At 47.7% G+C, this 24,872-nt stretch overlaps 1 protein-coding gene across 1 annotated transcript; it reads left to right on the plus strand.

The window, feature by feature from the left end:
• The first annotated feature begins 13,046 nt into the window (after window positions 1-13,046).
• Pmvk (phosphomevalonate kinase) lies at window positions 13,047-23,814 on the plus strand. The gene is made up of 5 exons (XM_055620942.1): window positions 13,047-13,330; window positions 15,603-15,666; window positions 19,340-19,492; window positions 22,313-22,442; window positions 23,334-23,814. The coding sequence occupies exons 1-5, from the start codon at window positions 13,236-13,238 to the stop codon at window positions 23,468-23,470; spliced, it is 579 nt and encodes a 192-aa protein (XP_055476917.1). The 5' UTR covers window positions 13,047-13,235; the 3' UTR covers window positions 23,471-23,814.
• Window positions 23,815-24,872: the final 1,058 nt, after the last annotated feature.

Consider the following 24,872-nt stretch of genomic DNA (forward strand, 5'->3'; position numbering starts at 1 on the left):
CTCAAACCCCTTACCCACTCACTGACCAGCTCTCAAGAAGTCCCCGAATCCCCCTGGCTATTCTTTAGGGAGCCCTCCTGAGTTCTAATCTCTGTGGCGTTGGCAGCACACTGGGCTTATAGACTACCCCTGGAAATCTCCCAGTGTGTGCAGAGGGCAGTGACAACTCGGGCCAGGTCAGTTATGGAGCGACTATAGGCTCTAGAGAGGCACAGTGATTATTTCTGTGTTATTTAGCAGTCCTTTTATGCTACTGTTTAAAGTGCACTGGCTTCTTTGATTCTGGTGCTAGACAAGACAGGTGGAAATGGTACAAGGGTGGCTCATTTCACAAACATTTGTAAGATCTATTGTGTGGGGCTGGAGGGATGGCTCAGCAGTTGAGATCCCAAGCTTCTCTTCCAGAGGACCCAGTTTTGATTTCCAGCACCCACATGATGACCCAAAAATACCTGTACTTCCAGTCCTCAGGGATTCAAAGCTGTCTTCTGGCCTCCTGAGCACAGGTGCAACATACATACAAACAAAACAGCCAGCCACATTTCTTTTTGAAAAGAACCACTGAGAACCAGTTTCAGAACCAGTGAGATCCTAGGCATATAGACTTTTTAATATGTATAGAATCTGCTTCAGCGGGAGCTCTGGTTAGACTTAGGGATCATGACTTTACACAGATCAGTGATGTAGGCTGGGCCTTCAGAAAGGAGTCATCTGTTTCTAGAATGGCATTCCATGTCTCTCTGGACCACTGTCCCTCAGAAGGAAGCCAGGTTCACCCTGCTTATGCTGCTCACCTGCTGTGGGCGTTAAAAGACAGTCCTGCCTAACCAGCTGAGGGGACCCTGGCAGCTGGGAGAGAGCTCACGGCCAGAGACAGGCAGGATGGCCATGTCTAATCAGGGTGCTGGGCCTGGAGCTGGGGATACACAGACTTGCCTTGGTTGCCCAGAAGGCACTGGTATTAGCTCTCTGGCTTCTGGTTTCCATGTCAAGGGCTCATTTCTGTTAAATAACAAATTTTGGCGTCTGGGAACCCCTCCCTGTCCTCCCTTTTCCTACACACTCAGGACTTGGTAAACAGAACTCAGGATCTGGATCAGCCAAGTTAGGAAGAAAGGAGAGCCATTAACCCAAGGAGCATGCTGGGGAAGACCAGGGAGCCAGGTGGTTGCAGATCCTCACACCCACCATGGCTCTGAGGCCCCTCTCTCTGTCACCCCCAACCCACAGAGTGCCTCTGACTGTGGTCAGTGTATGGGATTAAGTGTTAAGAAGGGCTAAAGGCAGTGCCATCTGTTCCTCCTCTCACCCACTCCTCTCTCTTCTGTGCTGTCTTCTCCTCCCCTTCCCCCCCTTCTCTTCCCTTTGAAGTAGGACCCAGAGCTCCCTGTGTGGTGGGCAATGGCATTTCACCGAGAAGTACCTCTTTTGCCATTTTTATTTGGGGACAGGGTATTGCTATAAAATCCCTGGCTGGCTGTAGACTTTCAGTCCTCCTGCCTCTGCTGCTGGAGGTGCTGGGACTACAGTTGTGCACTGTCTTTCTACTTTTAAGTGGAAAACATCTTTCCTTTAGCCAGTCCCCCAAACTGCTTTCCCAGGGGCCATAACCTGTCATTTTTCCCTTCTGTTCCTGCTTTCTCTTCTGTTCTTATTGCCTCTTCAGGCTCCCCACATGCTCTCAACCCAGCCTTTACCACCTATGCCTGCCTCTCTCTATGTTCCCTCCATCTTCCACCTGTGATGGAATGGCAATTTGAGTGGAGTGAGTCACCTCTGGTCCTGTCTGTTACTATTAGCTCCTGACAGGGTGAGTACTAAATACGTTTGAGAGCAGCTCCTAGTCTGCTCTGCTGGTCCAAGGACAGACCACGGACTAGCTAGCTGTTGCCATGGGAACCTCTCAAAGGCACTCAGGTGCAGGAGTTCTTTATAGTCAGCCTTGTTCTGGGCCACAGATGTGTCAGGCCCCTTCACAGGCTTACAACAAGGGCCTGGGCGGCCCTCCCTGGAGTGCAGCAATGTCCTAAATCTAGACTGGTCTGTCTCAGCCTTGCTGCTTCAGATCTGATCTGCCGGAGCCACAGAGTCCCACTTAGATTTGTGGGATCTGAGTCAGCTGCTCCACCCCACACACACCTAGGGTCCCAACCCAGCCCCCAGGGTGACTTCCTTTTCTATGACTGCCCCATGCTTATCCTGGACTGGACAGAGCCAGATGACTTAACTAGAACTTTGGCCTGAGTAAGTGTGGAGTCAGAAAACCTAGTGTGTCAGGTTTCTGACTTGATCACCCACAGGCTTTGGCTGAGATAGCCATGCTTACTTAGGATTCAGCCAGACTCCCTGAAAGTGGGAGTTGCAGTACCCCACTTCAGTGAGCCACTGTGAGATTCATGACAGGCCTCGCTGTGGAGTAGTCATTTGTGCATGTATGCACGGAGGGCCTGGAGGACCATGGTGGATGCTCCAGTGCCTTACAGAAAAGGGCATAGTGTTCAAGTATTCCCCAGACAGGGCCTCCTGCCTAGTTAAAACACCTCTCTATTACTGATGATGATACTCGGTGTGATTAGAATTTGTTACACTGCATTGTTTAGGGAATAAAAGGGAAAAAAAACATGCAAATGCTCAGAACATTTTCCTTTTGCTTCATTCAGTTGCTCCTTTCCTTCCTTTCTTTTTCTTTGGGGTGGTGGTGGTGGTGGTGAGACTAGGTCTCTTGATGTAGTCTTGGCTGTCCCAGAACTCACTATGTAGATCAGGCTGGCCTTGAATTCACAAAGATCTGCTTAGGATTAAAGGGACGTGCCACCATGTCCTGCTGTTTTCGAGTCAGGGTTTCATGGTTATCGGGCTAACTTTGAACTCACTATGTAGCTGAAGCTTGCCTGATCCTGTTGCCTCAGCCTCCAGAGCTGGGATTCCGAGTATCATGCGAGGCTCCTTTCTTCCTCTCTACTCTCCTTATTCCTTTCCTCTCTCTTTCTCCCTCCTTCTTTCCTCCTAATCCTGTTTCTCTTCTTTTTTCTCCCTCAGCTTTCTTTCTTTCATTTCTTTTTGGTTATTTTACGACAGGCTCAGGTTGGCTTCAGATTTGTGGCTCTTCTCCTCCCTTGTCCCTAGCTTCTGGTTTATAGACATGAACACAGGGGTGGCCACTGCTTTTTTTCTTTTTTTTTTTTTTTGGGGGGGGGGGGGGGGGGGGTGTTTTTTTTTTTTTTTTTTTTTTTTTTTGGGGGGGGGGGTGGATGGGCTGATGTTCTATTATTTGTTGTTGTTGTTTGAGATAGGGTTTCTCTGTGTAGTCCTTACTGTTCTGAAACTCACTCTGTAGATCAGGCTGGCTTTGAACTCAGAGATCTGCCTGCCTCTGCCTCCCAAGCACTGGTATCAAAGATGTGTGCCACCACCTCCTGGCCTGCCATTTTTCTTTTAATTAGATTGTTTGATTGATTGATTTCTACATAGCCCTGATTGTCCTAGAACTCACTACATAGATCAGGCTAGCCTCAAACTCACAGAAATCTGCCTCCTGAGTGCTGAAATCAAAGGTACGCACCACCATAATCTGCCTCATTTGTATTTTAATTTTAAAATTACTGCCTAGCCTGGTTACCATCTTTAATCCCAGCATTCAGGAGGCAGAGGCAGGTAGATCTCTGAGTTTGAGGCCAGCCTTGTCTACAGAGCTAGTTCCAGGACAGCCAAGGCTATACAGAGAAACCCTAATGGGGGGGGGGGGGGGGAGAAAAAAAGAAAAACAATTTTATCACATAAGACTGGGTGTGGTGGCAAACACCTTTAATCCCAGCACTTGGGAGGCAGAGGCAGGCAGATCTCTGAGTTTGAGGCTAGCCTGGTCTACAGAGTGAGTTCCAGACATCAAGGAGGTAGTTAGTATACTAACATACAGTTAGTATAACAAATGTTATGTTTTGTTATGCTGAAGGTCATCACAGAAGGTTCACACTCTAAATTCCTAACTATAGTTCTAAGCCTATCTATCCCACCACTGCCCTCACTGCTGAAGGTCAGGTCCAGTCTCTACTCAAAATTTGTGATTAAGGGTTAGGATCCTGGGGGAGACTCTCCAGCCACAGGGCAGATCATGTGACATCTCTTCAGATGTGCAGAGCAGAGCATTACACTCGGTCTCTGCTCATACACTGTGCAGTGGGAGTCATTGGGTTCTGAGACTGTGTCTGGTTATCCTGAGTGACTGATGTCACTGGGTTCTGGCTATCAGGTGCAGCCTTGGGTGTAGTGGGCTTCCTGACTAAGCTATTTCTACACGTTTAAAAGGCATTTTTTTTAAAACTATGGTCACTACAAAGGGCTACATAGAGAAACCCTGTCTCAACAAACCACACACACATAAATTACCTTCTTTTCTTCTTTCCCTCTTTGCCTCCCTTATTTATTTATGTGTGTGGAGAGGCATGTGGCACTATATTGTGTGTGCGGTTCAGAGGACAATTTGCCCAAGAATTGGCTCTCCTACCCTGCGGAGTTGGAGGAGTGAACAGATTGTCAGGCTTGGTGGCAAGGGCCTTTCCCTGCTGAGCCATCTCATTTCATTGACCTTCTTTTTCAGTTTTGAGGCAAATTCTCACTATGTAGCCCAAGCTGGCTGACTTGGAACTCAAGCTCCTCTTCCCTCAGTGTCCTACTTATGGCGTTATAGGTACATACTGGTAGTGGGCACTTCTGGGCTTCTCCCAGCTTCCTTTGGTCCCTACCTGCCACAGGGTGTGGCTGACATTTTGACATATTCTGCCCTCTACCCTGAACTTTCTAGCTCAGGGGCAGGTACTTCCTCTCCCCTTTCACTATATAATCCAGGCATTTTGGTTCTCCCAGTCAGTCTTCTTTCGATTGCCCCCTCTCTTTGTGCATTTCTCTTCCACTTCTCTCTCTCTGAGGGTCTCTCCCTGCCTCCCTCTCCCTGCATGGTGGCTGAGAGCTGCTCCCAATAAACCTGCATTTTATATACTTTAATTTGTCTAAGTTGTTTTGCATTAGCTCATATCGATGCTTCAATAAGATTTATCAGGCACCTCAGCTGTTTGTTCTGGGTTCTAGAACTAACACATACCACAATTCCTACTATTGGAATATTTTGCTGTTGGGTGGGCTGGCTCCATAGACTGGAGCTCACTATCTAATCCAGAGGCCAACTATATTGGTGTTGGGGGCTGGAGAGATGGCTCAGAAGTTAAGATCAATGGCTTTTCTTCCAAAGGTCCTGAGTTCAATTCCCAGCAGCCACATGTGTGGCTCATAATCATCTACAGAGACGTGGTGCCCTCTTCTGGTGCACAGGCACACATGTAGGCAGAAGGCTGAATAGATAATAAATAAATCTATATATATTTAAAAAAGCCAGTGGTTGTTTTAATTCTGATCTCTAGAGGAAACTGGAAATGCCGAAGAGCTGCAGACATGGAGGAGAAGAGCTGGTTTGCTAGCCTGGCCACAGCCCTGCTTTTTGCCCCTCATACTAACTAAATTAGTTTAACACAAGCAAAATGCTAACAGTACTTGCTTAATGCTGCCAGGAAGCCTCTGTTAGGTCCAGCAGGGAGCCTATCAAAGAGGCTTGCTTCGAAGGAAACTTGGAGGCCGGGGAACATGCAATTAACAAGAGGTTTATTCACACCAGTGAGCTGGGGCTAACTACATTTAGGCTAGAGTCAGCAGTGACTCTCCGTAGCCTCCGGTTTTTAAGGGGTAGACGAGGGGGTTACAGGTCTGATATCATGGGAGCAGGTATAGGGTCTATTGTGGGCACCAGGTCTGGTTAGCTTTGTCTTAGACATCTGGGGGATATCTGATCTTTCCCGATATGTGCATATTCAGGTACTGTTAAAGGTGGAAAAAGGATTAGTACATTTTGTGGTCAGACTAGGCCATTGTTAAAGGTGGGAAAGCAATTTGCTCATCCTGTGGTCTCTCTGAGAAGCGGGGCTACGTGCCTTTAGTCAAAAGGTCAGGGGCTATTTGGGAGGGGAATTAGGACCATCTGGATCCGCTGCTAGACACTGTTATTTTCTTCTGCAACCAAGTGGAGGTCTTTGCTTGTTCATTTCCTTATCTTCGTCCGTGCAGATGGCTAGGGTGAGGAGGGACTGTTACATTCTCCTGTTCTCTGGAAAAGTACTGGGAGACTTTAGTTTGACATGGGCCTATAATTTAAAAATATAGGTTATAAGGCTAGTCTGATTCTTTCACCTCTGCTGATGCCTGGAGAGGGTCGAAGAGTGTGGCCGCTGAGCCAGCTTGGGGGAGGGAATTTTAGGAGGGGAGGGAGGAGCAACCTGTGGCAGAGGAATCAGCTTGTCTGTGGTTCCAGGGGGACGCTTCAATATAGGAAGGGCAAGGATGCCATCAAAGGCACTGGAGGGCCAGGGAAGGTGGTGAGCATCCAGGGAAGTTGTGATCACAAAGGATGGATGGGGAGATGGAAATGGCAGTTGACCTGTGCTTATTTTAGGCTCTGCATTATCTTGGGCCAGCCTGGATGGGGTGGGGACAAGGAGGAATCAAGGACATTTGGCTTCCTAACCTTGGGACAAGTGGATGACTGTGCTGTCAGGCAGTTTTGGGAAAGAAGTGGGAGGGGGAACAAAAGCTGGTTTACTAGGTGGGTTGGGGAGGTGCTGGGCTTGATTTTAGAATATATGGGCCTAGGAATAGGGCAGGCTGAGTCATCAGTGAGACCCTATTCTGAGTCAAGAGGACAGGCAGAAACCTGACACCTCCATGGCTGGAGGGCTGGGGCTGAACAGGGCTACCAGCTCAGGAGTGTGACTGTTGGTCCTTACCCAGGCATCTTTGCAGGGTATGACTATCAGGGGCCATTAACTTTTCAGGTCTTTTCTCTACTTTTTTTCCTCTGTCCTATCCTGGAACTCACTCTGTAGAGCAGGCCAACCTGGAACTCAGAGATTTGCCTGCCTCCGCTAGGATGTGTGCCACCATCTCCTCTTTTTTGTATTTTAAAAGATTTATTTATGTATGTATTTTATGTATATGGGTACTTTGTCTGCATGTATGCCTGCGTATCAGAAGACAATTGCCATGTGGGTACTGGGAATTGAACTCAGGTCCATTCAGAAGAACAGTGAGTGCTCTTAACCACTGAGCCATTTCTATAGCCTCTTTTTTTCTGTGCCTTTCTATCTCACTGAGAAATAGACATTGAAGGGAGTAAGACTATTTTAGTAGGGAAAGAAACACACACAGATAAAAGAGTTGCCTGTGGTCTTATATGATAATAGGAGGGTGGCAGAGGGAGAGCAGCATGTGAACCATAGGGGATTGTGGTCTTCCTCATCCCGCACAGTCAAATATGCAGTCAGAGCTGAATTTAGGAGGTATAGTTATTACTGTTATTTTTCAGGGGCCTGGGTAGGAACCTAGGGCCTTTGCCTACTCCCCAGGAGCTTCGTTCAGCCCTACTGTCTGTCTCTGGCTTCTCTACTTAGATCTATGCACTCTATTTGCCACTCAGATAAACAGAGGAGCTTCTCCCCTCTGCTCCCTGGGCTCCTGGTTCTAGAGGCATTTTCCTTAGCAGCTGTTATCTCACTGGCTGCAGCTTGTGGGTGGGAGGTCAGCTCTGGAAAGGCCTTTACTGAGCACCATTTCAGAGGTGGAGTGAGGAATGACTTGGGTAGACTCCCAAAGTTTGGTAGGACAGAGTAAGGCCAGGAGCCCAGGGCTGCTGAGCTCAGGCTGAATGTGTATGTGGGTTCCTTTTCTTCCTTCCTGACTTTCCTGCGGTATACTTGCGTGTGTGTGCGCGCGCGCGCGCGCGCACACACACACACACACACACACACACACACACACACAACTTTGAATTTAAGCTCTGAGCTGAGTTCTGGAGGAGCTGTGCACTACAGGTCAGGCTCCTCCTGGTCTTTGTCCCTTACACGTAGTTCTTTTCAGAGAAGCGTGGTTTTAACCACAGAGGGGCAGCAGCAGGATGCACTGGAGGTGGGGCCTGCTCAGGATTGGGAGGGGAGGAGAGGAGGGGCCTCGAGGAGCTGCGCTAGCATCTTGAGCAATTGAGTATGGGATTATGCATAGTCTTGGGTATACCCACAGAGGTCCCTTCTTACCTCAGGGAAAGTCCTGGCCTCCTAGTCTCCCAGCACCCATTCATTCCTTCGTTTGGGACACTGCCCAACTGCAGCCGCCTGTGCCCAGCCCTGCCTTTGGTAGCACTTGCTATACCTTCAAGCATCTGAGGAAAGCACTGAATGCAGTTTTGGGGGGAAGAAGCAGAGGGAAGTGGCTAACCCTGCCTGTGAAGACTGAACAGGTTTGTCCAGGACTGTAAATGTCCATGCCCTGCGCTGGAAAACATCTGGTTTTGGAGCCAGACAGAGCTGGTCCCATCATTTAGAAGTATAGACCTTGAGACAAGCCTCTCAGTCTCTTATTTTATGTGTATGGGTGTTTTGCCTGAATGCATGTCTTTGCACCATATCATGAAGTGCCTGTGGAGGCCAGAAGAGGCTGTCAGATCCCTAGAATTGGAGTTACAGATGGTTGTGAAACACGATGTGGGGGCTGGGAACTGAGCCAAGGTCCTCTGTAAGAATAGCCAGCACTCTTAACTGCTGAGCTAGCTCTCCCTCCCTTAGCCTCTCTTTTGATTAGGTGAAAAATTATCTTGCATACAGTAAGTGTTCAATAAATATGACGTATTAGCTGGAGTACTGATGTATGAGCAAAATAATAGCTATAAAATAAGATGCCGTGTGGGTAGGTGTGTGATGGACCAGGTATACTGCCAGCTTCGCAGACCCCTCAGAGACCACCAGGAGATGACTCAATACAATAGCAAGAGAGCTTTATTACAAGAGCAATTGAACTCGGGACCCAAGTCTCACTGACACAGCAGTAGAGAAATGAGCAGGGTTTTTAAAGGGAAAGTCTATGATCAGGGGGTTTCCATGAGAGCAAACGGGGGCGGGCACATGTTTCTATGACAGCAAACGGGGGGCCTTGATGTTACAGGATTAGATAAAAGTTAGAGTGGTGAGGTGACCTTCTCTGAATCACAATTACCTAAGGCAAATGCCTCTCTGAGGCACAATTGCCTAAGACATATGATCACAATGGCTATTCTTTTAAACTATATCTGAAACATTGGGGAGAATTTTCCCACTCGATTCTCATGGATTATTGCCAGGGAGATTGTCTCTATTTTCTATGAAGTATTTATTCTGTGATATTTCTTGGAGGCTGTTGCTAGGAGAGTTAACTTTGTTTTCTGCCAGGTGCACATATTGTGATATTTCCTGGTACCTGAATTCAACTCCCAGTCAAGATGGCTCTTTATTTCAAAATGGAGTTATACTCAGGCTAACTATACCCAGACTAACTTAAACTCTTCACAGGAACTTAGTAAATGGGTATCAGGGACTGGACAGATGAACCAGCTGTTTCTCCAGAGGCCTGGGTTTGAGTCCCAACACCCACATGGTAGCTTATGACCCCATTTCCACACATCAAAATGAATAAATAAATGAAAAAAACAACAAAAAAAGTGGATAAGTCAGAAGAGTTAGAAAGTAAACTTCAGAGAGGCAGAGACAAGCCAAACTAGGTGTTGCAGGAGGGACGTTCCTAGGTGTTTGCTACACATAGGAATAATGAGAAGAGTGGTTCAGGCAAAGGGGACAGAAAGTGCAGGTGTTCTAACCTCTGTGCTCTGCAGACAGGATGGTCTGGTCTCCAAGGGCTCATACTGTAGAGCATGTGAATACAGCCGGCAGATCTCCTTTAAACAGGCCTGTCTCCTGTCTCAACCCAAAGCAAACCTCTCCATTCCAGTGGCCTATCCTGTTGTAGGAACCACCAGCCCAAGGCATGGGCATACAAGTATTTACCAGACCAAAACTAATATAAAAGTTTTGAGAGGATCTTATGTAGTCCAAGCTAGCCTATAACTCACAGAGATCCACCTGCTTTTGTCTCCCTAGTGCTGGGATTAAAGGCATGCCAACACACCTAGAAATATAAAAGTTTTAATGAAGAATAGCTGTTGTAGGCAGAGACATGGAGGGCAGGCAAGTTCAGAGAGACAGAGAGGAGAGAGAGATACACAGAGAGAATATGATATCCCTAAGAGGGAAGGAAAAAGGTACTTTTACCAAGTCAGTTAAGAGAGATTAGCTGGCTTCAGGTCTTGGGTCATTTGTGTGGAATCATATTTGAATAGAGTTAAAGAGAGCAACTCACTAACAAGGTAATTATTTTGTTTTTGTTTTGTTTGTTTTCCTGAGACAGGTTTCTCTGTGTAGACCAGGCTGGCCTTGAACTCAGAGATCCACTGGCCTCTGCCTCCTGGAGTGCTGGGATTAAAGGCGTGTGCCACCACTGCCTGGCCTTGCTTTTCAGTTTTGTCTCTACATACCTGTTAGTTAAAAAGTGGCTATCATGGTCACTGTGTTCCTGTGTTGAGGGGTTCTTCCCTGCTGCTCTGGGCTAGCATGGGATTCCTCAAGCATTACTCTTTCTGTGAAGCACGGTGACAGGCATCTCAGGCTTCCACTCTCAGTCCAGGAAGCCTGACTCATGCCCAGCTGTCTCTGCCAGGCAGTGTTATACCGACCCCCCCCCCCCCCCCCCTCCCCCCCTAGCATCAGCCTTCAGTCATGGCCTTTCATCTGCACAGTCCTGGATCCGAGGCCCCTGAGAGTCAGATGTTACCCTTACTTGTTGAAGGAAGAGTTGTCTATGCTAGTGAGGGACTTGGGAGAGAAACACTGCTTTGGAGAGAATTTGAGAAAGTGACCTTAAAGGGTGGGTGCCTGGGTGGGCAGACTGAAAGGCTTCTGATGACAGCAAGGTCCAGGTGTGTCCTGTGCCTTTGGAGAGCAGGGAAAACTTTGAACTTCTTTGAGAGGACTGACCAAGAGAGTGTCAGAGTAACTAAGGACAATGACAGGGACTGGATGGAAAAGGAGTTGGGAGCCAGTGGTTTGAAAGTGAGCCAGCAGGACAGAGGATGAAGTGGCAAACAGCATAGCCAGGATTTCCCAAAATGTAGGGCAGTACAGGCCTGAAGTGAAGCACAGAGAGGCCACAGACTCAGTCTCCATGCTGAGCTATGAGTGGTAGGAGGGGGAAAGGGCCTGGAGAGGACAGTGGGGTACAGTGATGATGGAGCAGGAGAGACCTGTGAAGAGGCTATGTGAGCCAGGAGGTGCATGCCTTTAATCTGAGCACTCAGGAGGCAGGGGCAGCCAAATCTCTGAGTTCCAGGCCAGCCAGGGCTACACAGAGAAACCCTGTTTTGAACATTCCCCCCCCCAAAAAAAAAAACAAAAAAAAACCCAAGGATGTGATGTAGAAAGGTTTGTGACTGGGATGAAAAATTCAAGGGAGGCTTGCTTCCAGGGTGGGGCTGGAGGGAGAAGTGAGTTGTGTCAGGCAAGTGCAGAATTCTGGGTGGAAGTTCTGATTTCTTTTGAGTGATGACTTAGCAGGAGGCTAGAAGTGACTTTACCCTATACAAGCTTTGTTGGTGTGGTGAGAGCTGGCTTTCAGTGGGATCCAGAGAAATGTTTAATGAAGATGGGATGAAAAATGTGCAGAATTACAAACTGTGAAACCGCAAGGTGCTTAAAATAAGAAAACAACACACTGTGATTGGATACTTTAAAATTTACAAAATATTTTGTTGTATTGTTACGTTTTCCTCGGCTTCCTTTTCTCTTTCCTCTCTCTCTCTCTCTCTCTCTCTCTCTCTCTTGTTTGGTTTGGTTTGTTTTTTTTTTTTTTTTTTTTTTTTTTTTGAGGCAGAGTTTCTCTGTTTGTAGCTCTGGCTGTCCTGGAACTAGCTGTGTAGACCAGGCTGACCTTGAACTCACATAGAGCCACCTGCCTCTGCCTCCCAAGTGCTGGAATTAAAATTATGAGCCACCACGACCAGCCTCGCTTCCTTCTCTTTTATAATTTATCATTTTGTGGCCCAGGCTGTCCTGGAACTTGTCAGCTCCCACCTCCAGTGCTGGCGAAGCTTACAGGCACTGAACCCAGTTTGTTTAGTGCTGGTCATCAAACTTAGGGCTTCCTACAGGCTAGGAAAGCACCGGCAAGCACAACTGAGGGCATCCCCAGCCCCTGACTGCGGTTTTGATACACTCTCCTGAGTCTGTTCTTTCTGCACTTGACTGCTCCTGTTTCTCTTTATTTTAAAATTATTATTATTATTATTTTATGTTTTGCTTGCATGCAATTCTCACAGAGAACTGGAGTTTCGGCTGGTTATGAGCTGCCAGGTGGGTGTTCTGCAAGAGAAGCCAGTGCTCTTAACCACTGAGTCATCTCTCCAGCGCCTTGCCTCTTTCCAATAGGCAGAAAGAAACCTTTCCTAAGAGGTTTCTTCATACTTCACTTTGGTCTTCATATGGCTTTAGAGTACATAAAATGGAAGCAGTCATGGGCTGCAGACTCTGTTTTGACAAGCTCAGAAAAATGCAGGGCAGCAAATAATATCTACAGACAACAGCAAGATGTCAGAACATCTGCCTCTCCTGTCTGGATATTGGTCTCCAGAGATTGGGTATTTTTGTTCACTGATGTTCTCTAGATTCTGAAACCTTTGGAGAGGAGGATGTGGCTGAAAAAGACATTACTTAGTTCTTGCTGGCGGACTCAGCAGTTATAAAACCTATTGACAGTGAAATAGCAAGCGTTCTACTAAGCCCCTCCCTCTCTATGACGCCACGAAACACACCCTGTCATGTCATTGTCTGGTTACTTTGGAAAGAGCTGTTCAGCGTGGGGCAAACACATACTTGCTTTAGAGCATGCAGTATAACGCACAAATAAAATGGAAAATTCGAAAATGCCTGAAACATTACTATCTTTTCCCCTTTATGTTTGAGGGGTTGTGTGTAAAAGAATGTTAGGGCGGTTTTCCAAAACGTTGTCCATCGCCGAAGTGTCAGCCGAGAAGGCGGGTCCGTGACGTCACATCTGGGCGGGTCCGGACTGTTCTAAGTGCGTGCCGTGGGGGAGACTCACTAGATACGACGCTGCAAGGCTCTTTCCTTTCCGGCTTCGCTCGCCCTCCCTCTGTGCGCTGGTTTCGACTTGGGCTGTGTGGTGTGGAGAGGGCTGGGATCCCGGGTCCCACTGGGCGAGTCTACTTCGTGCTTGGCTGAGTTTCTGGGGTCCCAAGTGTCCCGGTGGAGCGGCGTGGCCCCATGGCCCCTCTCAGAGGCGACCCGCGTCTGGTGCTGCTGTTTAGCGGGAAGAGGAAATCCGGGAAGGACTTCGTGACCGAGAGGCTGCAGAGCAGGTGTCGGCGGGTGCAGGGATGCCGGAGGAAGGGCGCTACCGCAAGCGATGGGCGTGATGGAGGGAGCCCGCTCAGGGCAGGAGGGACGGGATCACGTTGGGCAGGAGAAGCTAGATCCTCACGGTCGCTAAAATAGAGCAGCAGCCTGCACACGTCCTTCAGGGGACTGCCTCTGCAGAACGCTGAAGCTGTAGGCCTCTCTTCAAGGAACACGAATTAACGATTACTAGAGTAGGCACCTTCAGTGTGTCATTTCTGCTTCACGATCGTGTGGTGAGGGAACTGGTATAGGTAAACAGACTAAAGTGATAGCAAGGGTTTTCCCAAGACTCAGGTGCTAAGTGGGTCAGTTCCAAAGAGAATCTGCCCAGAACACCCTGTAATAGCAGGTATATAGTGAATATTCTATGCCAAGCACTGTTACCCACATAGCTTTTATGTCAAATAATGTTATTAGCAATTCCATGCCAGAAACAGCGGCCTTTAAGAGCTAGGTGTGTGTGTGTGTGTGTGTGTGCGTGCGTGTTTGTAGTCCAGCTGCAGGGAAGGCTGATGCTCCTGGGAGTTCAAGACCATAGTGGGCAACATGGTGAGATTTTGACTATTAAAATGTCAAAATATCCCAGGAAGGCAGAGGCAGGCAGATCATTGTGTGTGTGTGGGGGGGGGGGGGAGAGACCCTGTTTCAAAAAAATGTTAAAATTTGCTAGGGTCATAAAATAGTAAATTTAGGATTCAAATTCAGCTTTGTCTGCCTCCAAATAATACCTTTCACTCACCTTATCCTTTCTTTATAGTTATCTATTTTTAGAGATTTATTTATTTTATGGGTATGTGTGGTGTGAGCAGGTGCTCTTGGAGGCCAAAGGAGGACACCTGATCCCCCAGAACTGCAGTTACACACAGTTGTAAGACTTCATGTGGGTGCTGGGGATGGAACTGTGGGCTGCAAGAGCAGCAAGTGCTGGGATTAACTGTGCCACCATGTCAGCATCCAGCTTCTAAAAACATGGGTTCTGGGAGCTGACTAAGATTATCAGGCTCATGAGGCTCACTGTTTCCCCACCCCTGTATTTTTCTTAAGTAGTAAGATATTCTAGGGAGCATTTTTTTTTTCCCCTGGGGCTTGGGTTGGAAGACAGGAAAGTGGGAGAAAGAACAGTGGGGGTCCTCTACAAGGCCAGTGTGGTGGGGCACCAAGTTTGAGGTACCACAGTTGTTCTAAGAGGTTCAAGGGAGCCCTGGGCAGAGGTTATTGCCCAAACCGCTATTACTAAACAATCATCATCTATGTCTAAATTTTATCAGCCCTTAGCTCCAAGCATAGGCAGAGAGCAGCCAGAAGCCTGGATGCTGCAGTTAGACAGCTGGGAAGCCATGTCCTGGTTTAAGCATTTTGTGTATCTGCTACAGGCTTCTTACCTGCTCTACTTCAGTTTTGCCTATTGTTAAATGGGCATTATATAGGATGGTCAGAAGGATTAAGTGAGTTGATACATGAATTAGAATGATTCTTGGCCAGGAATAAAGGGTTGGCTATTTTTATTTACTGTCTTCATTACCAGCAATGTTACTTTTAGTTAACTTTTTTCATTCAACCTCATTTTCTTCATCTGGAACATGAAACATGGGCCAGTGAGGTGGCTTGGCAGATAAAGGCACTTGCTTTCAAGCCTGATTTGGAACTCATGTGGTGGAAGGAGGGAACTGACTTTTGAAAGTTGTCCTCTGACCTACACACACATATATACACACACACAAGTGGGGGAACACCTGTTTCATCATGTAGGGGCTTTACGTGCACCTGTGAGCCTCTCAGTGCCAGGTAGAAATTGTTACTCTTATTACATTGGTATTACTTAGGTCCAGGGATAGCATACAATAAAGTGTTGAAAACTACACTGAAAAACTGAATAGGCAAATTATTAATGCTGTGATGACCAGGGTAATTTCTCCCAAGGTCTCTGTAGGTCTGAGAGAATAAGTTTAGGGTCCCAGCAGGAACCTAATCCAACCAGAATATCACCAGGCTGAGTGGTTCCCTGGCACTTCTCTTATAGGTTCTACTTGTTAGATTAGTTCAGAGCTCCTTTTTATTTCTCCTGTGTGACTGATAGGACAGAAGATGCCATCTTTATTTTATAGGTGAGCAAAGAGCAGCAGGGAAGGGGAGGCCTGCCTGAGCTGTGTCGATTCCTTTAGTAGAAATGAGCACTGGGCTCCTCTTCTTGGCAGCTCAGGGTTAACTGGGTTCTGATTCCCTGTCCCATAGACTTGGAGGTCACACCTGTGCTGTTCTGCGGCTCTCTGGTCCACTCAAGGAGCAGTATGCTCGGGTAGGTGGTGGCTTGTGGTATCTGGGGCACTGGGAGGAGCCTGCTTTTGGGCTGTGGCACTATGGCTACCACTTGAGTTCACTGGCATGGTCCCAGTGACCCAGGAAGAGTATGTAGATAGGAGAACCTATGTTGTTTTGTTTTGTTTTTCTTTTCTTTTCTTTTTCAAGACAGGGTTTCTCTGTGTAGCCTTGGCTGTCCTGGACTCACTTTGTAGACCAGGCTGGCCTCGAACTTGCAGAGATCTGCCTGCTTCTGCCTTCCAGGGTGCTGGGATTACAGGTGTGCGCCACTGAGCCTGGCTATGAGACCCTATGTTAAGAACAAAGAAACAAAACAAGAAGGGTCCAGAAAAGCCTAGAGACACTTGATTTGGCAGTTCCAATGCCTTGTAACTAATAAGGATCTGTACTGTCAGCCTTACGCAAAACTATGACACACCACTGTACTCTCCCACCAACTGGCCTGATGCAGCCTTGGAGGTCTCAGGGCCTAGGGGGATTGTGCAGTTGGTAAAGTGCCTGCTGTGACCTGAGTTCTATCCCTAGTACCTACATAAAGAGCCAGGCATGGTGGTGCACACTTGTAATCCCAGCACTGTGGAGGCACAGACGGGCCTCTGTGGCTTGCTGGCCAGCCAGCTTAGCCTAATGGGTGAGCTCCAGGTTCCAGTGAGAGACTATCTCAAAAACAACATAAACATTAAGGTGGATGGAACAACACCTGAGGTTGATGCCTGACCTCCAAATGCATGCATACACACAGGTACCCTTTTCCCCCAAAGAAAGTTAGTCACATGAGTTGTCAAGATACATCCTTAGGTAGGCAGACAGCGAGATGCCAAGCAGTGTGTCTGAGTCAGTTTTATTTGGATATAACACAGTATCTGAGGCTGAGGACTTTGTACAGAAAAGAGATTTCTCACTCACAGTTCTGAAGGTTCAAAACATGGTTTTAGCATCCACCTAGTTTCTGGTAAGGACCTTGTGGTGGAAGGACAGTGGACAAAACAAAGATCACGTGGTAAGAGGGACTGCAGGGAGAGGCCTGGATCCTTTTATAATGACCTACTTTCAGGGTGACCAATCCAATTCCATGAGAGTGGGACCTCAAAAATCCTCCCTGAAAGCCATAATACCTTGGAGGCAACATATCCCAATACCACCATACTGGCCACAAGGCTAAACAGGAGATTTGATGGGGACAAACCATATTAATGACTGAGAATTAAAATTATTCATGGTGCTGCATGCATTTAATCTCAGTACTGGAGTTATGTTTGCTCACATATCCAGCTCTTCTCTAAGTGCATCTATGAAGTGTTTGCCCTTTTGAGCACTGTTCCAGCTATGAGGTTTGCAGACCTGCACTGCCGGAACTGCAGTGTTGCTTGTCTCAGGGAGGGGAGGAAGGAAGGCAAAGAGATTTTTATTGTAAACGAATATATATCCTTTGAATTTTCGTTGTTATATTATTATTATTGTTGTTGTTACTGTTATTTTGAAACAGGGTCTCAGTATGTATTCCTTGCTGGCCTGGAACTCACAGAGATCCACTTGCCTCTCTGCCTCCTGAGTTTAAAGGTATGCACCACCAGGTGTGTGGGTTAAAGGTGTGCACTACCTCTTTTAAACCATGTGGATAGAACAAAATAAAATTACTGATTATTGAAACAGGATTAAGAAATAAATAGGAGCTCCCGGCATCTTAGACTTCAGGGAAAGAACATAGAGATGAGGTCAGGTTTTCACACAATGAACAGCCTTTGGCCACCAACATGACCTGATCCTAGTGTGCCCTTCCAGGGACCTGTGCTCACTTCCTCCCACTCATGTGACCTCACTACAGTCTCTGAATACACTGAGAATGTCTGTTCTCACTCTGTAGGACAGTCCTCTCTCCTTGGGTCTCTGCCAGCATGGTTGACCTAGTCATATGGTTGTACTCCTGAGGGATCAAGGAGTAAGGAAACTCAGAGGGTTCCACATTTTGTTAGGAAACTTGGATGCAGGAATTTCTCAAGCCAGGAAGAGAAAAGAAGACAAAGGTGGGAGTAGGGGGGGGGGTGAGGGGTGCAGCCCTCCTCAGTGAGGTGCAGCTAGTTTCTTTCTTTCTTTCTTTCTTTCTTTCTTTCTTTCTTTCTTTCTTTCTTTCTTTCTTTCTTTCTTTCTTTCTTTCTTTCTTTCTCTCTTTCTCTCTCTTTCTTTCTCTCTCTCTCTGTCTCTCTCTTTCCTTTCTTTCTTTCTGCCTTCCCTTCCCTTTCCTTTCCCTTTCCCTTTCCCTTTTTCCCTTTCCGCATTTATACCTACATGCCAGAAGAGGGCACCAGATCTCATTATAGATGGTTGTGAGCCACCATGTGGTTGCTAGGAATTGAACTTAGGACCTTTGGAAGAGCAGCCAGTGCTCTTAACCCTGAGCCATCTCTCCAGCCCCAAGGCACAGTTTCAAAACCACTGTCTGCTGAAGTTCCAAAGCTAGGCACTGTCCTAGTACTGTTGACAGTGGGGGCTGGAAGAGGGGGATTTTACTTTATATTATTTCTCTTTAGTGTGGGACTAGAGCCCTGACCTCTGAAGCACCAGGCAAGTGCTTGACTGGATCACTGACCTTCACTGATCTTCAGACTCAGGAGCTGGCATTTTAAAATACCTTTATAGGGGACCCAGATGACCTGGTTCTTGATATTTGAAGATTTGGCAGCATTCCACCACTGTAAAGAGAATCTTGATTGACACATTGGTTTCTTCAGTTACTGGCGGAGGCATCAAGACTCCTGGAGGATAAACAGTTCAAAAGAAGGGCTGCTGACCTCTTGGAACAGAGGCTGTGGCTGAAGACCCTGAAAGCACAAGAGAGGAGAGTTAAGGCAAACAGAGCATATGAACTGAGTGACTTTTTTTTTTTTTTTTTTTGTATTTTAAGACAGGGTTTCTCTCTCTTTGTAGCCCTGGAACTCGCTCTGTAGCCTCTGCCTCCTGAATGGGGTTAAAGGCTTGTGCTACCACTGCTTGGCCAAGACTGATAATTTTGAGAATCCCTTCTTGTTTTGGAACCTTCTAGGTGGACCTGTTGCTTTTCATTATCTCTGGAGAAGGGAGAAGGGGATGGCATGTCTTGACGCAGCTCCCTGGGGTTCAGGGTGGTCCCCCCTGCATATGGGGTCCTGTGGTATAGCAGGCCCTAGGAATGCCCAGAGCCAAATGTAGCGGCGCTGTTTCAGCCCAGTGGGGACAGAGAAGGATAAGGGGAAAGGGTAGACTTATCTCTGTGGGGTTTCTGATGGAGGCAAATGATGCCAAGAAAATACAAGGCTTCTGATTGGAGTGCAGTTTTGCTTTAGTTTTTCAAATTTCCCACTTTGGTTAAAGGTTAAGGCTGTTCCTAGGGAATGCAAAGTAATTTCAAGATTAGTTTAAGCCAACAATCTTCTGAGGGAAGATTAAACCCTCAGAAAAGAAAAAGTGTACATTTCACACTTTAGTTAATTTCAGGAATTATCCTAAGACCTCCTAGCTTTGAGTGCCTCTGGTCTCTCCCTTTGTAGAGTGCTCCTGCCTGTGGCCTTTGACATGGTGCAGGCTGGCTAGTGCCTGTGTAGCAAGTCACTAGGCAGGGCTGGCTCTCCCATGTTAGGAAGGACTGTGTTATGGATGGACTGTGCTTTGTGCAGGAGCATGGCTTGGACTTCCAGAGACTCCTGGATGCTAGCACATACAAGGAGGCTTATCGGAGGGACATGATCTGCTGGGGGGAGGAGAAGCGCCAGACCGACCCAGGTTTCTTCTGCCGGAAGATTGTGGAAGGCGTGTCCCAGCCTATCTGGGTAAGGGGCTCAGCAAAAACCTGTCTTCCCAGCCCCCTCCTGTGGCCATCTCTCTCCCCTTCACTGCCACCTCTGTCCAAGGTGTTCTTCTAGGGTCTTTTACCTCAGTGAGCCATCTGTGTGTACAGGAGCCAGAATGACTTTTTACAAAGTTAGCCATATATGACTGACATAATGTGCTGGTTGCTCACCATCACTCACATGAGCGAAGTCCAAGCTGTGACATAAACTTTGGGGCCTTGATGCAGCTCCTGCATTATTTCCATCCTAACAGACTTGTAGACACCAGCTTCTCTTATGTCAACCATGCTATCTCGATTTGCTTCTCCTTTATATGCTTCTCCTTTCTCCCCCCACCCCCCTTTTTGACAAGGTCTCACTATGTGTTCCTGGCTGGCCTAGAGCTTACTTTGTAGACTAGGATGGTATCAGACTCACAGAGATCCACCCGTTTCTGCCTTTCAAGTGCTGGGATTAGATGTGTGTGCCACAATGTCTGGTAGATCCACCATGCTTGGTAGATCATGCATATCTTCTTTCCTGCTTTTAAAAACTGGTTTACTCCAACAATTTTCATGTCACCTTCATGGGGAAGCCTTCCTTGATATCCATTGTTTTTCTTTTCTTTCCTAAGACAGGGTCTCCTGTAGCCCAGGCTGACCTTGAATCATGTAGCAAAGATGACCTTGAGCAAGCTAGTGGGGTAGTGCGTGCCTGTGATCCCAGCACTCAGGAGGCAGAGGCAGGTGGAGCTCTGTGAGTTGGAGGCCAGACTGGTCTACAAAGCGAGTCCAGGACAGCCGGGGCTACAAGGTTTTTTGAAACCCTGTCTCGAAAAACCAAAATAAAGAGATGGCTAACTAGCTAGCTAGATAAAGGCCTTGAGCCCCCAATTCTCCCACTTCCATAACCCCAGGCCTTAACTAGCCCACAGCACCACACACTGGGCCTTCCTTATTCATTCTTGAGCTAACTGCTGAGTGTCTCCTTTTGTAGGTACATCTCCAGGTTCTAAGGATGTGTTGGTACAAAATGCAATGAAGCCTACCCTTAAGGAACTTCATGTTGTAGCTGGGAGTTGGGGAGATAGGTACTGAGCAACTGTAGATGATGCAAGGTAGAGCAAAGCAAGAGAGGTGGAGGTGGGGGCAGGGTGTCAGAGAAGGCCTTAAGGTGAGGGGGAGCAGGACCCAAAGGAAGTAAAGGGGTTAGCTGAATGGGCAGTTGGGGAAGTATCTTTCTGGAAAGAGGGATGGGGGGGTGCTGGAGAGATGGCTCAGTGGTTAAGAGCCCTGACTGCTCTTCCAAAGGACCCAGGTTCAATTCCCAGCACCCACATGGCAGCTTACAACTGTCTGTAACGGATCTGACACCTTTACCCTAATGCACATAAAATAAAAATTAAATAAATTATAGAAAGAAAGAAAGAAAGAAAGAAAGAAAGAAAGAAAGAAAGAAAGAAAGAAAGAGGGACCAGAACTCAAAGGCTAGTATGTTTGAGAAGCAGCCATTATGGTGACCTGTGGGACATTAAGGGCAGAGCTTGTATGGCTTTGGAAGGGTTGAGAAGTCGCTGAGGAGTTCTGAGAAGAGGAAAGACACGGTTTAGGAATTAAAAGACAATTGAATTAGTTAATGGGGTCTAGGCCAACAGTGGGGTTAAAGATCTGAAGCAGGCTTAATGGTAAAGCTTTGGAGTTCAGAGCCCTCATAAAAGGCCAGTGGAGGCTGGTAAGATGTCTCAGTGGGCAAAAGCATTTGCTGCCAAGCTTGAAGGCCTGAGTTTGATCCAGGATCCACATGGTGGAAGGAGAAAACGAAATTCTTTGAAGTATCTTCACACATGTAAACACAGCCCTTGTGAGGCAGAGACAGGGACCGTCAGCAAGTTGGCCAGCTAAAGTAGCCACATCAGTGAGCTCTAGGTCCAGTGAGAGACCCTCCCTCAAGTGAATAAAGTGGAGGATGATCAAGGAAGACCCCCTAAGTCAACCTTGGCCTCTGTACCTACACATATACACATGGGAACATCCACCCCCACACACAAGTACCCACACATGTGATATACATTCATTAATGTACACTATACACATTCTCTCTTTCCCACACCTGGGATTATAGTTGTGGTGTGCATATGTGCATGCCTATAATCCCAGCACTCAGGAGGCAAAGACAGGGGTACTGAGAGTTGAAGGTCAGCCTTAGCGACATGGTAGGTTTGAGGCCAGCCAGAGCTACATAGTGAGACCTTGCTCAAAACCAACAAAGGATATAAGAGGCTTGCTCTGGATGCTGTAGGCAGGTAAGAGCTGAAGCAGAGGTCTGGTAGAGGGTTGTATTTGATGACGCAGTGACTGGCTGGAGCTCAGAGCCATGAGAGAATTAAGAAGTATTTTAAGGATAGGGCCAGTAGGGGTTGAGTGGGTGATGAGTTGGTTATGGGGTAGAAGGACAAGGATTTTGTCTGAGCAGAGACAGGAAAGATCGGGATTGATCAGGAGTAGAGGAACAATGTTTCAGCCATTCTGGGTTGACAGTTGCCTGCCCTGTGGTCCCTGGTTATTGGGGAAGCTGCTGTATATCTAAGGTATGTCTTGCTTATGTTTCTATCCTCCGTGCCTGTCACAGTGTCAGTGCACAGTCAGTATTCGCAGTGCCCCTTCCTTAGGACCACAGCTGAGTGATTGGCCTGCCGAGCAGGTGTTTGTCTAGTGAGCTTCACCATTGCTCTGGCTTCTATAGTGTCTGTCCCTTCCCCCTCCCCAGCTTTCCTTCCCCTATAGCACTTTGTCCTAATGGTTACATGTCTCTTCTCTGCAGCTGGTGAGTGACACACGGAGGGGGTCTGACATCCAGTGGTTTCAGGAGGCCTATGGGGCTGTGACACAGACAGTCCGAGTAGTAGCCTCAGAGCAGAGCCGACAGCAGCGGGGCTGGGTGTTCACACCAGGTAGGCTGCAAATAGTATTTATCCCTGTGGCTCGGCTACCCCTGTACTCTAGTCTCCTGTTCCCCAGCAGGCCTAGAGAGAGAGTGAGAGGTTGTAGAGGGGAATCTAAGGCTGAGGAATGGCTTGGTAGAAGGTCAAGTTTGTAGGGTATCTTCTTTGACTATCTTGTAAAGGCCAGTGGACTTCTCTGGCTAGGCCCCCTTCTTGTGGCCCTTAGACTTTTGGGGCTGAAAGTGGTTGGCAAGCAAGCCAAACAAACACTGATTCTGTTTGATTGACAAATCAGGGGGCTGAACAGGAAGTTTTCCAGGGGCTTCCATGGTGCCAGCAGGACCCGCTTTGCAGACAGTTCTGAAGTGCAGCTCAGGCCTTGGTCCTGCCCCAGGTCACTGTTCCATGGATACACTCAGAGCTAATGAGTATAACTGCTACTGACAGCGCATCTCCTGGGTGCTCTGACAGGCCAGCCTCTGTTTGGTGCTTTGTACATTACTTCCTCTTTACATGCTCATTGCTTTACAACTGCTGTGTGGGTGCTGCTATTCCTGTACTCATTGCTGATGAGGGCCTTGACCCAGAAAGGTCAAGTGTCTCTCTCAAGGCCATGAGGAATAGGAGGAGCCACACTCTCATCCAGCTTCCAGCCCTGACACAGCCTCCCAGCAGGCTCCAGCACATGCCAGTCTGGCCTAACAGTGTGATGTTCTTTTGAGTTGTCTGTAGTTTTTGATGACCCAGTCTTCTCTCTGTAGACCACAGTCTGGGGCTTCTTCAGGGGCTGCCTGGAGCTCAGCCCATGATGGGAGGCCACACCTGCCTCACAGAGGCTCTCAGAGGAGAGACACAGGGTATCTGGAGGTCTGGACCTGACTCCTCTATGCTCTCTCCCAGGTGTGGACGATGCTGAGTCAGAATGTGGCCTGGACAACTTTGGGAACTTTGACTGGATCATTGAAAACCATGGAGATGAACAGTGCTTGGAGGAGCAGTTGGAGAACCTGCTGGAATTTATTCATGCCAAACTTTAGTTATCAGGCTTTAGGGGTAAGCAGAGACTGCTGGCCTGGGGTGAACACTGTTTTTGTCAGATGTGGGTCCCCAGTCCTGGCTGAGGTCAGAGAGCAGACCATCTACCTCTAGATTTCCAGAAGTGTGGGCAGGATGCTCGAGGTTAGTGGGCAAATTAGGAAACCTCTAGTGTGCTTATCTTCCCCAGAGAAAATGCGAGTGCCTCTCTAGGGCTCTTACAGGACAAAGGCAGGTGCATCACCATGCCCCTGGGTGGCCAGGCCTGCTGAGCTGTGACAGTTTTCCTTCCCTGTGTATGTGCTCTCAGCCTCAGAACCTTAATAAATGTCATTGGAACAGTTCAGAGCTGAGACTGCTTATTTCGCTGATATCTTAGAGAAACTGAGGGTGGAACTGGCTGTGGTGGCCCTCGCCTGTAATCCCAGCACTTGGAAAACAGAGGCAGGTGGATCTGTGAGTTTGAAGTCAGCCTGGTCTACAGTGTGAATTCCAGGACAGCTAAGGCAACACAGAGAAACCCTGTCTCAAAATGCAAACAAAACAAAACAAAACAAAAAGGAAAAAAAAAAAAAAAAAGAAAGAAAGAAAGAAAAGAAGGAAAAGCTGGAAGTGTTGGGTAGCTGTGGGTCACATTCTGCCATGCACCTGGCTGACATGAATTGAATCCTGCAGAGGTTAGACTAAAGGTTGCCTAAAGCCTGGGACAGGTCTCTTTGCATCACAGGTGGGGTTGGGGTCTGTGGTTCCTGTCTTTGGGATGGCCCTAAGAAAGGCTCACTGTTCCACAGAAATTGTCACCATTGCACCAGTGTCTGGTCTCTTCAAGGGCACTGTATGAAGTGGGGGAGGAAGGGAGCTTCCATGTGCAGTTAGCAGATGCCAGGAACTCAAGTGAAGTGCCTGGCCCAGGGCTAGCAGCTTAATAAGTATTGGGGCTCACAGTAGAGTGGACCGGCTGGTGCTTGCCCAGCATCTTCTACCACATCCCTGTGAGTGATGTGAAGTCCTGTGACTCCAAGCTCTCCCAGGCCAAGCCTTTTGTGCTCATCCTGCCTTCGTTTCCCAACAGATTCAGTTCTCACAGATAAGGGAGATGAGAGAAGCTGATATTTCAGTATGACCCAACCCAAATAAACTTGGCCTACTCTTGCTTACATCTTACCTACCTTAATTACCACCTTTGCTGGGTACCAGGCAGAGATGGCATGAAGGTGAGCAGGACACAGGTGTCTTCTCATGGAGCTCTGTTTAGAGGAGAGATAGAAGTATGCCCCAGGTGCCAGGGGCAGAGAGAAGGTTCATAGGGAAGGTAGCCAGGATTCCCTAGTGTCTGAAACCTAATGTGGACAGGCCAGCATGGTCCCCACTGAGTGGGACTCTTTCTTTGGCTCTGGAGCCTTA

The sequence above is a fragment of the Psammomys obesus genome, unplaced genomic scaffold (assembly GCF_907164565.1).
Source record: "Psammomys obesus unplaced genomic scaffold, mPsaObe1.curated_primary_1811, whole genome shotgun sequence".
NCBI classification, from domain to species: Eukaryota; Metazoa; Chordata; class Mammalia; order Rodentia; family Muridae; genus Psammomys; species Psammomys obesus.